Source organism: Rhamphochromis longiceps, linkage group LG6 (genome assembly GCF_057381845.1).
Source record: "Rhamphochromis longiceps isolate RC_006_pf linkage group LG6, R_longiceps_female_GT1.1, whole genome shotgun sequence".
NCBI lineage: Eukaryota > Metazoa > Chordata > Actinopteri > Cichliformes > Cichlidae > Rhamphochromis > Rhamphochromis longiceps.
Window position 1 is genome coordinate 9,027,992 of NC_140562.1, and position 12,916 is coordinate 9,040,907.

The 12,916-nt window shown below is 40.3% G+C and overlaps 1 protein-coding gene across 2 annotated transcripts in view; it reads left to right on the top strand.

Moving 5' to 3' along the window:
• The window catches only part of hoga1 (4-hydroxy-2-oxoglutarate aldolase 1), a 30,295-nt gene that overhangs the window by 15,480 nt on the left and 1,899 nt on the right, over nt 1-12,916 (top strand). For both annotated transcript variants that reach the window (XM_085409169.1, XM_085409168.1), the window contains one exon: nt 6,203-6,336. In XM_085409169.1, coding sequence (XP_085265295.1) covers nt 6,203-6,336 — 134 coding nt within the window. The remainder of the gene's footprint in view (nt 1-6,202; nt 6,337-12,916) is intronic.

Sequence of the window (12,916 nt, forward strand, 5' to 3'; positions counted from 1 at the left end):
TTCTTGCCATTCTTCCATAAAGGCCAACTTTGTGCAGTGCACGACTAATAGTTGTCCTATGGACAGATTCCCCCACCTGAGCTGTAGATCTCTGCAGCTCGTCCAGAGTCACCATGGGCCTCTTGGCTGCATTTCTGATCTGCACTCTCCTTGTTCGGCCTGTGAGTTTAGGTGGACGGCCTTGTCTTGGTAGGTTTACAGTTGTGCCATACTCCTTCCATTTCTGAATGATCGCTTGAACAGTGCTCCGTGGGATGTTCAAGGCTTGGGAAATCTTTGTGTAGCCTAAGCCTACTTTAAATGTCTCAATAACTTTATCCCTTCATGGTGTTGTTGCTCCTAATATTCTCTTAGACAACCTTTGAGGCTGTCACAGAGCAGCTGTATTTGTACTGACATTAGATTACACACAAGTGCACTCTATTTAGTCATTAGCACTCATCAGGCAATGTCTATGGGCAACTGACTGCACTCAGACCAAAGGGGGCTGAATAATTATGCACACCCCACTTTGCAGTTATTTATTTGTAAAAAAATATTTGGAATCATGTAGGATTTTTGTTCCACTTCTCACGTGTACACCACTTTGTATTAAGATAAGATAAGATAACTCTTTATTGTCATTGCACAGTCATACATAGTACAATAGTACAATGAGATTGAAAAACTGCCCTACGTCGGCACTACATATAACACAACACGACACGATATGACACATCACAACGCAACACAAACAACACAACACAGTATATTAACTTAGTAATAAAAAAAAGAAGAAGTGTATGTGTATTGCACACTGTTATTATTGCACATTATTGGTCTTTAACGTGGAATTCCAATAAAATTGATTAATGTTTGTGGCTGTAATGTGACAAAATGTGGGAAAGTTCAAGGGGGCTGAATACTTTTGCAAGCCACTGTATATGTAACAGTTAACCCAGCTGCAAATTACAGATAGTTAATATAATCAATAATATTGTATTGTAACACTTTGGCTTAAAGCAGATGGTAGCAATGAACTAAAACACTGAATTCATACAGAAACACAAAACAACTGTGAGAAATGTTGCTTGTCAGTGTTGCTTTTCTAACCGATCTCACCAAATGATGGATGTAACAGCTGCTTTGTGTGTAGTACGTACACAGTAAAATGCCCACCATTTTATTGTGTGTCCAGATTCTAAGTGTTCCAAATCTACTTTCACAAACATTCGACAATGTGCCCCAGAGGCATTTGCTACCTTCTGCTTAATAGCCCACAGTATGCTTTAGAGCTGTGAAAATTACAGTTGTTTCACTAATAACACAAAATGACAAATTGCCCCTAGAAAACAGTAAAAGGCACAGGCTTGTGTATTTGACTCGTAAGCTGCGTTTCACATGAACCAACCAATCAGGACTCGAGTAACTGTGCCATTGTTAGCAAGAGTAGGAACAAATCAGCTGGAATCTGATTGGATCATCAGAGGCAGAAGGCAGAAAAGATTTCAGATATTTAAAAACTGAAATAATTGAAATTGAAAATGTCCTATTGTTACACTGTCCAGTAGGGGACACAGTGTTTCTATGTAAAGCCACATTGAGATGAGTTTTTATTTTATGCTTCAGCTTTCACGTTAAACTTTATATCTGACTTTCATGACTCTCACCTTTCCCTCCGTGTAAGGTTGCTCAAAGCCAGTTTCTGAAAAATAACCCTGGACAGCACAGCAAGCAAACACAGGAAACTCAAGGAACCATGCAATCATGTCTATATTTTTCACAAGTTGTTGAGCCTAAATCCATATTTCTTCAGGATCAAAGAGCCTGGAAGCACAAAAGGGTTATCTGCATCCAACATTCAAGACACCAGCCCTGTGGTATCTTCTTATTTATATCTTAGCTGTGTGCAAAACACCTACAAACAACAACAACGTTACTAGTTACTCTCTGCCCCATCAGTTTTTTGACACAACTATTTAAAATAAATCAATTTGGTGTTTTCTCACCCAGTGGAGAGGCACATAAGCTTCACTAAATTGTAAAGCAGCAGCAATATCAAGTAAAGTACCTTCTACCTTTTTCATATGCTGGCCACGTACAGTGTACTGTAAACTCGGATTAGATGACACACCTGGGAATGGACATCAGTATGATGCTCAAGATGCTCAAGAACCTAATGAGTCATGTTCTCCCACCACCAGCCCCGTCAAACACACTAATACACAGACACACACACTCCCTCTCTCCGACGGTTCTCTGATCTTTGGTCCTTGACATGTTGTCATATATACAGAATTTGTCTTGTGAGTAAACGTGTGCGTGAAAGTGATGAAGGCAACACAGAACGAGTTATATGAGAAAGTCTCCGCACAATTTATTTTTTTTGTCCAAATGAATTCTGTCAGTAACCCTAACAAAGAAGCATGTCGGTCCGTTTTAAACTTTAAAGAGACAGGACTGCTCACATCTAAATCCTCCATGCATGGGTTGCATGCAAACATATTATATGCTCTGCTGGCCATAGTTTCTAATTCTGCTGACTTTTAGCTATAGAGACATAAAGTGAAACCATTACATTGTTCAACTGAGTTTGAATCCTCATTAAAAATATTACCTTAGCACAAGTAATAAAAAGAAAGGATCCAGCTCCAATTGTGAAGATTTAACCTTCTTTTTTAGCTTCAGCAAACACTTTTCCCACCATCTAGCCTTGATTGCTGAACCCTCTCTAGCTTGATAGAGCGCCGCGCTAAAGAATGGAGAGCACTAAGGTGGAAGAGTTTAGATTTACAGGTCAAAAATCATTAAAGGATAATCTGCATGAATAAGAAAAACACTACTTACAATTTTTAATTGAACATTAATAAAGTCACCATTAATTGAAATGGTGACTTTATTATAGTAAATTTTAATTAGTGTGAAACGCACATTTCATTGTGGATCGTTTTCACTGTGACTTAGTCTGCATCAGTCCTTCGGTGGAGAAGCTTCCCCTCGCAGGCCTGCTTGTCTGTCTGTCAGCAGCCAACAGCAACACTAGACACACAGTTGTTGCCTGGGTTATCTATGTGGAAAAAAAAAAACAACTAATGAAAACAGAAAAGTCAGACAACCATCTCTAAAGTGATCATTGCCTTGTACTGACATACAATTGGAATGGAAAATCAGGACAGCTATACAATCAGGACAGTGATATATTAAAGTTGATATACTGAATGTTGGGTTTGTTCATTTCCATTTCTTTGAACACTAAATTCTACCCACAGATGCTATATTTAATATTTAAAACCCTCTGAAGGGGAAACAGAAAGAGACACGCGGCGATGTGGTGATGGAGAACACTGGCTCACAACTGATTGGGTGCTAAATATTTATTAGAGCTTTACCTTCACAGTCAGAGCCCAGACTGTCCACTAGCCATCAATCTTCAACCGTCAGCAACACGGAGACGAGCAAATTGCTTTATATGCGGACTAAACGCTGCACCGAGTGACTCCACACACAAAACGTGTCAAACATAGTTTAACAACAAGCTGTCAGCATACCATCTCACTCCTACATCAGGTTAGTTTGCAGAAATCTGAAGTGCCTATTGTTGACAACCTTTAAGGATTATGCTTGCAGCTAAAGACATCATTATGGCCTTAGTGTTTTCTGAGGTCTGAACTAGCGCCCCCCAAAAAGAAGGTTGCTTCTAGACTATTAATGAAAAATGGTTGCAGTGAAAGTATCAAGTAGTCAAAGAGAAAAAGAGAGAAATATCTAAAAAATATCAATTTCGTGTTGGAGATTATTTTTTCTCCCTTCTAATAATCCTGTCACACTTCAGACTTTACTCTGTAACTACTGCAAAAAAAAAAAAGGTCTGATATGATAAAACTTGTGGAAGTTGGCAGATCTGCTTTTCTTTGATTTTTGTCATAATTGCAAACAGGAAGTTATATCTGGCAAAAACTATTCTGGTTTCTTCCCTCTTTATAGATGAGGATTTTACAAACTAAGAGTATTTAAACTCAGAGGGTTAAAAAGATATCTCCTTGCATAACAGTTCCTAAAAAAAGAGATGAATGGAAAAGGGAAGAAGAAAAACTAATATATATATATATATATATATATATATATATATATATATATATATATATTTATTTATTAGGGGTGAAACGATACACAAAATTCACGGTTCGGTTTGATACTTTGGTGTCACGGTTCGATATTTTTTCGATACAAAAAAAATGTTCATGCATTTTTAATTTGTCATTTATTAAAATTATAAATATATATATTTTAACTCAAAAGTACAGTTTTTAAATTTAACCCTAACCCTTGTGCGTGTTTTTTATTTTGACAGCGAATGCGCACCTGCGGACCACTTATGTGCAGCCCTGGTTATTTAGCTCGTCATATCGCAGCCACAGAAATTCTTTTGTCCATGAAACCATAAAGCTGCACTTTCTTTTTGCCTTATAGTCTGATTTGTCATAACTTCTCCGTTTTGTGGTAAGCTTTTCTTTGGCTGTCACTTCTTCACCCTGACCTGTCTTATTTGGCTCAGCAGAACTGAAATGCTTTTACACACGCACTCACATAAGCTCAGCGATTCTCTGCGCGATCAACCTCTCACATGTTTAAGCTGCGGGAGATTTCACTTGTCATGTTTGCATAGTAAGCTAACGATTAATAAGACGATGTCAGAGGAATTGGTGCACAAATTATCATCACTCACAGATCAGTGCTGTCGCTCTCTATACACAGTTCGCATGATTGCAAAGTGAAAGCAAAAAAACAAGCGCAAATTCAAACGCGATTTCAATATGTCACACATTGACAGTGGCTCACCCAATGACATAATTACCCAGCTACATTTCTGAAAGAATGCAAAAGCATTGACATATATTTTTCCTTCCTACAATAGCCCGACAGGCAGGGCAGAGATAGCCCCGGGACATCGGGCTAGCGATATTGCGAGCCCTGTATCTGATTGAGGAATCACTCATCTTTGGAAAAGAGAGTTTATTACAGAGAAATGTCTCTTTCCAAAATAAAAGCTATACTATCCGCTTCTTCTGGGCTATATTCTCAGCAGCATATTAAACATATCAGGTCTCCATAAGGAGAATCCTGTGCTAACAGCTGTCTAAATGACTCGGCTAAAGTTAGTAGCATGCTTGTTGTTTTTGTCTTTGCACTAGGATGATGTCGGTGTAAATGTGCAGTCATATTCGTTGTGTTCCCACTAGTGCTTTCAGGTTAATCTCGTTGAAATAACCTTAACGCCACAACACGGCAAATCTCCGTTAACGAGCTACCCTATACAGAGGGGCTAGACGGCCAACACGTTAACGAGCTAACTGCGCTAACACACTAGCTCCCACCCATGTAATTGAGCATTGCATGGCACATCCAACATACTGTTTTACTTTAGTCCATGACTCGCTTACCTTCAGGGTCATACGTCACATGAAAACCAAAACAATTCCAAACGCCAGATCTGAATGAGGGTGGGGGAGGTCCATGTTGTAAGGAGAGCTTAACTTCTGTCTCGCTAGCTTGCCCTGCGCTCTTCCTTCTGACGATGCTGTCTGTGTTGAGCGCTCAGTGAATCTGCGTTCGACTACTCCGCCTAGGCTGCACTGTCGACCCTAGGCGGAGTAGTCAAATGCAGATTCACTGAGCGCTCAACACAGACAGCATCGTCAGAAGGAAAGTTGATAAAATAAATTACAAATTTTGTATTGTTCTTTTTTTTTCTCCCCTTTGGTTTTCTTTCTTTCTCTCCCCCTCTTTCTTTCATTCTTTCCCCCTGTCCTATCCCACAGTCATGTCTGTCCCGTTTGCAACTGAAAATAAAATAAATTCATAATTATAATAAAGGTCAATCAAATGGACCAATATGATGATCCACTTAAAATAAATCCTCTTGGCATCTTTCTTGGCCTCAAGACAACAATTCTGATGGCTATAGATCCAAACGGGACACAAAAAAAAAAAAAAAAAAATTGAAAAAAATTGTATTGTTCGATACATATGCGTACCGAACCGAAAGCACTGTATCGAACTGTTCAATATCGATACGAATATCGTTGCACCCCTAATATATATATATATATATATATATATATATATATATATATATATATATATATATATATATATATATATATATATTATGCCTTTACCAGTGAAACTTGAACTCTCATCGGTCTTTGATTTGTGTCTCTAGGTGCTATCGGTGGAGTGTGTGCGCTGGCTAATGTGCTGGGCCAGGAGCTATGTGAGTTGGAGCGTCTGTGTGTGTCCGGGCGTTGGGAGGAAGCCAGAGTCCTGCAGCAGCGCCTTATCGAGCCCAATGCCGCTGTGAGTACCATCTGCTGCTCATTGCACGCTTTTATCCACCGCAGACATGAACTCCCACAAATGGTGCCAGACTGGAGGTTTAGTCACATTTCTTAAAGGTAAAACTGTTCTGCCTGAAATACTCTTACTGATTGCACTCTGGGCCAAGAAGACAAACCTGATTTTTTTTTCTCTGCTGTATTTATAGATAATCTGATGTTAAACTCAAAACAAATGTTACTTCCTCTATGAACTATTCATGCAAAGTCCAGTGCACTCAGAAAAAAGCCCGCTCATTCTCAGACACAAATGATTCTTTTGGTTTTTTTAGGTTTTTTTTTATAAACAACAGACACTGACGGCATAAGCTGCTTAAAGTTAACCTTAGCCTTACCTTTGGTTCGTCTTACGCCTGTTAGCACACAGGGCAGCTTATGATCGCCAACAAATACGGTCATTCAAAGCCAGCTGATGCCAACAATGTTCAGATCGTCAGTGAACATCCACCTCAAATGAGCTTTTGGTTGGCCTTTCTTATGTCTACCCATTTATGGAGTCCAGGTCATGGTGGTCTTTGCAAATTGTTCAGGAGATGCAGTGGCTTGGAAAAGTATTCGGCCCCCTTGAACTTTCCCACATTTTGTCACATTACAGACACTTCACCCGTTGCCTACTGGTGGTGGTCAGAGGGCCTGGTGGCGCCAGTGTTCGGCAGCCTCGCCTCTGTCAGTGCGCCCCAGGGCAGGTGTGGCTACAGTGTAGCTTGCCATCACCAGTGTGTGAATGTGTGTGTGTGAATGGGTGGAAGACTGGATGTGTAAAGCGCTATACAAATACAGGCCATTTACCATTTTACCATTACAAACATGAATCAATGTTATTGGAATTCCACGTGAAAGACCAACACAACGTGGTGTACACGTGAGAAGTGGAACGAAAATCATACATGATTCCAAACATTTTTTACAAATAAATAACTGCAAAGTGGGGTGTGCGTAATTATTCAGCCCCCTGAGTCAATACTTTGTAGAACCACCTTTTGCTGCAATTACAGCTGCCAGTCTTTTAGGGTTTGTCTCTACCAGCTTTGCACATCTAGAGACTAAAATCTTTGCCCATTCTTCTTTGCAAAACAGCTCCAGCTCAGTCAGATTAGATGGAGAGTGTTTGTGAACAGCAGTTTTCAGATCTTGCCACAGATTCTCCATTGGATTTAGATCTGGACTTTGGGCCATTCTAACACATGGATATGTTTTGTTTTAAACCACTCCATTGTTGCCCTGGCTTTATGTTCAGGGTCGTTGTCCTGCTGGAAGGTGAACCTCTGCTCCAGTCTAAAGTCTTTTGCAGACTCCAAGAAGTTTTCTTCCAAGATTGTCCTGTATTTGGCTCCATCCATCTTCCCATCAACTCTGACCAGCTTCCCTGTCCCTGCTGAAGAGGAGCACCCCCGTAGCATGATGCTGCCACCACCATATTTGACAGTGGGGATGGTGTGTTCAGAGTGATGTGCAGTGTTAGTTTTCCGCCACACATAGCGTTTTGCATTTTGGCCAAAAAGTTCCATTTTGGTCTCATCTGACCAGAGCACCTTTTTCCACATGTTTGCTGTGTCCCCCACATGGCTTGTGGCAAACTGCAAACGGCACTTCTTATGGTTTTCTGTTAACAATGGCTTTCTTCTTGCCACTCTTCCATAAAGGCCAACGTTGTGCAGTGCACGACTAATAGTTGTCCTATGGACAGATTCCCCCACCTGAGCTGTAGATCTCTGCAGCTCGTCCAGAGTCACCATGGGCCTCTTGGCTGCATTTCCGATCAGCGCTGTCCTTGTTCGGCCTGTGAGTTTAGGTGGACGGCCTTGTCTTGGTAGGTTTATAGTTGTGCCATACTCCTTCCATTTCTGAATGATCGCTTGAACAGTGCTCCGTGGGATGTTCAAGGCTTGGGAAATCTTTGTGTAGCCTAAGCCTACTTTAAATTTCCCTGACCTGTCTGGTTTGTTCTTTGGACTTCATGGTGTTGTTGCTCCCAATATTCTCTTAGACAACCTCTGAGGCCGTCACAGAGTAGCTGTATTTGTACTGACATTAGATTACACACAAGTGCACTCTATTTAGTCATTAGCACTCATCAGGCAATGTCTATGGGCAACTGACTGCACTCAGACCAAAGGGGGCTGAATAATTATGCACACCCCACTTTGCAGTTATTTAGTTGTAAAAAATGTTTGGAATCATGTAGGATTTTTGTTCCACTTCTCACGTGTACACCACTTTGTGTTGGTCTTTCACGTGGAATTCCAATAAAATTGATTCATGTTTGTGGCTGTAATGTGACAAAATATGGGAAGATTCAAGGGGGGCGAATACTTTTGCAAGCCACTGTAGGTGAAGGATGTGTCCTTCTAATTGAAATCACTAAGTAATGGTGTCAGTGTGGTAACTCAGTCCGAGTAAGAGATCTTAAAAATCCTTTGCAGGCTGTGTTGTTGCAGTTTGTTGAGGTTTTGGGAAATGTTTTCCATTGCTCTCCATGTTTCTCATGCATACAGGACAGTGGGCACAGCTACTGAATTGATAAGACATATTTTTGTAGCTGAGTTTAGAGAGGCAGATGCACAGATCAGTTCCAGTCATTATAGTATACTTAAGGCTTTGTCCACTTAGCCGATGACAGTCCAGTCAACCATACTATCAGCAGTGAATAGATTCCAGAGTACTAGAACTTGTTCACCTCTTCTACCTGCCTTTGGTTGATATGAATGAGAATCTGTATATGCACTACCCAGTCTGTAGTCCTCTGATCTGGTTGAGGTCTACAACATGTTTAGCTTCTCTACAAAGCAATCCAACAGTTGACTCACCTCCTTATAACAAAATCAGTAGTGAAGAGGAATAGAAAAGGTGAGAAACACAACCCTGTGGTATTCCAGTTTCAATCTTGTGGAAATCTGTTGTGGCATTTTCCGTGCAGATGCAGCAGCAAGAGCAATGGTAAAGACAGCCTTGTGCTCTTGTAATTCAAGGTTTTATTTGATGATCATTCGCAGGGTAAAGATCTGTTTAGTGCATTAACTGCTTCTGCGAAAGCCAGCTTGTACCTCTTGTAATCGCTGTTATAACTGGACATGATGGAGTAAAAAAATGCTGAGGATTTTTCCAGGGACACAAATGGTACAGCTAACTTAACTAGCTGGCTAACCTTAGCTTGCTACTCTTCTTGCCAGAAAAATGATATCTGAACAGAAACACTGGCTGGCTTACATAAGTCATGAAAGTATCTCAGTCAGTAAAGTAGCAAATGATTTTGTGCAAGAATAAGTGATGTAATTGCCACAAAACACAGGAATGATTAACCATCGTGTTTTGTAATAATCTGCTAGCTGTGACTCCAGGCAGGTACGTTTAGCTTTAACTTGGCTTTGCGCCATGTATATTTATATACATATACAGTGGGGCAAAAAAGTATTTAGTCAGCCACCGATTGTGCAAGTTCCCCCACCTAAAATGATGACAGAGGTCAGTAATTTGCACCAGAGGTACACTTCAACTGTGAGAGACAGAATGTGAAAAAAAAATCCATGAATCCACATGGTAGGATTTGTAAAGAATTTATTCGTAAATCAGGGTGGAAAATAAGTATTTGGTCAATAACAAAAATACAACTCAATACTTTGTAACATAACCTTTGTTGGCAATAACAGAGGTCAAACGTTTACTATAGGTCTTTACCAGGTTTGCACACACAGTAGCTGGTATTTTGGCCCATTCCTCCATGCAGATCTTCTCGAGAGCAGTGATGTTTTGGGGCTGTCGCCGAGCAACACGGACTTTCAACTCCCGCCACAGATTTTCTGTGGGGTTGAGGTCTGGAGACTGGCTAGGCCTCTCCAGGACTTTCAAATGCTTCTTACGGAGCCACTCCTTTGTTGCCCGGGTGGTGTGTTTTGGATCATTGTCATGTTGGAAGACCCAGCCTCGTCTCATCTTCAAAGTTCTCACTGATGGAAGGAGGTTTTGGCTCAAAATCTCACGATACATGGCCCCATTCATTCTGTCCTTAACACGGATCAGTCGTCCTGTCCCCTTGGCAGAAAAACAGCCCCATAGCATGAGGCTCTCTTCCCAGTCTGGTGCAGGTCTACAATACTTTTCCTGGTGTCCTTCGAAAGCTCTTTGGTCTTGGCCATGGCGGAGTTTGGAGTCTGACTGTTTGAGGCTGTGGACAGGTGTCTTTTACAGAGGTGTGGACTCGAGTCACATGACTTGGACTCGAGTCAGACTCGAGTCATTAATTTTATGACTTTAGACTTGACTTGAAAAAATGTTCTAAGACTTGTGACTTGACTTGGACTTTTACACCAATGACTTGGGACTTGAATTGGACTTGAACCGGTTTACTTGAAAAGACTTGATATTTTACCCCAAATATAAAATTTAACATGCATATTATATAGAGATTGAAAATGTGACGTCATTCACGGGTAGAACCGCAAAGGATTCTGGGAACTCGTGGCAAGCGGTACTAGCGCACGCAGGCTTTCAATTAAAATCAGTTATACAGCGATAAAAAGAAACACAAAAATGTCAAGAAGCTGTTGTATTATTAACTGCAATAGCCGGTCGCATGACAGCCACGGGAAGCCGACGGGTAAAGAGATCGGTTGTTATCGGATTACGTCGTTGAAGAGAAATTGTTCGAGCCATGTTTCCGAAGTAACAAAGATGCGACGGATGGCCTGGATTGCAGCCATTCAAAGATCAAATATAACGTCCCAGAACCCTCCAGCTCACAGGTTAGTCTGCTCCAAGCATTTACACGAAGGTCAGTGTTTTTTAGTAGTTAATACGTCATTTTCATAACATAATTAGTGACATAGGTTACAAGCAAGTCTGGCGCTGAACAGAAATTGTCGCGCTATGCTCCTTTATTTATTGTGCATAAATAGTGAATTGTCCTGACACAATATTGCGTTTCGCTTCTGTTATTATGGTACATTGACAAAAACATATACTTTTATTCACAGGATAAAACAGGTTTTTTGTATCACTAATTGCCCAGTACGATTACAGCATACAATATTGTTGTCACTGCTACATTTCTGTGATGCTACCAGAAATTATTTCCACTACTAATTAATTACCGTTGAGCTCAAAGGTCCTATTAATAAACGGTTAAGGAATGTGTATTTATGACGACGATTTGTGAGACTGGTAAACTTATGATACGTACGATGGTCTTTCGTTCTACACGGTGCATTTCAAGGTCCTGTACCCATCCGTCGGTAAACTGTACCTGGGCTTGTTGCAGTGACCTGAAGTTACTAAACTTCATGAGTGTATGCACTCACTCCAAGAACCGTATGATTATAAATATGCATATAAATATGCTAAGATGAGATAGCTGACTTCATCTAACTAGCAAATGTTGTCCAGGCTACGTTGGTGATACAGTTTTTTTTAATGTGTATGATATTTTTGTCATGCGATTTTAAAGCTGGTCCTACAACCGCATCCAAGAATAACATGCAGCTTATCTCAGAACCGTTGGTGAAAATTATTCTTGGAGCTAGGTTTAATTGAGCTGCATTTTAAAGAGGTGCAATTTCACAATTTGTGTATATTTTCCAAGTTCACTATTTTGTCATGTGTTGAGAAAAACACAGATTTTAAAATTACATGGTCTAATATTTACATTTAGCATATAACTGCAACATTATTTTTTCGTTGTTTTTTTTTTAAAGACTCGAAAGGACTTGAAATTCAAAGTTTCAGACTTGTGACTTGACTCGGACTTTTACACCAGTGACTTGAGACTCGACTCTGACTTGCCTGACATTACTTGAGACTTGACTTGAGACTTGAGGATAAAGACTTGAGACTTACTTGAGACTTGCAAAACAATGACTTGGTCCCACCTCTGGTCTTTTATACAGATGATGAGTTCAAACAGGTGCCATTCATACAGGTAACGAGTGGGGGACAGAAAAGCTTCTTACAGAAGACGTTACAGGTCTGTGAGAGCCAGAGATTTTCCTTGTTTGAGGTGACCAAATACTTATTTTCCACCCTAATTTACGAATAAATTCTTTACAAATCCTACCATGTGAATTCATGGATTTTTTTTTCACATTCTGTCTCTCACAGTTGAAGTGTACCTCTGGTGCAAGTTACTGACCTCTGTCATCATTTTAAGTGGGGGAACTTGCACAATCGGTGGCTGACTAAATACTTTTTTGCCCCACTGTATATCTTTGTAGCATCAGGTTAAATGTCAGTTTTGCACTGTATGTCACTCTGATTTGTTCTGAATTGAAGGCAGGTGCTGTTGAGCATGTCTCAGGCTCTGTAAGTGTGCATTAAGGTAAATGTGGTGGTAAATGTCACTGCTCTACAGTCTAAATCATAAAATCATCTTCACTACAGTATGAAGTGGCATGTGGTACAGGTGGATTTCAGCCGTCAAATATAAATCACGAATAGGGAAAATGTCTAAGTTTAAAGCTTTGCAAAGCACAACATCATCCATATGGGATATGCAGTCAGGTCCATACATATTGGGACATCAACACAATTCTAACATTTTTGGCTCCATACAC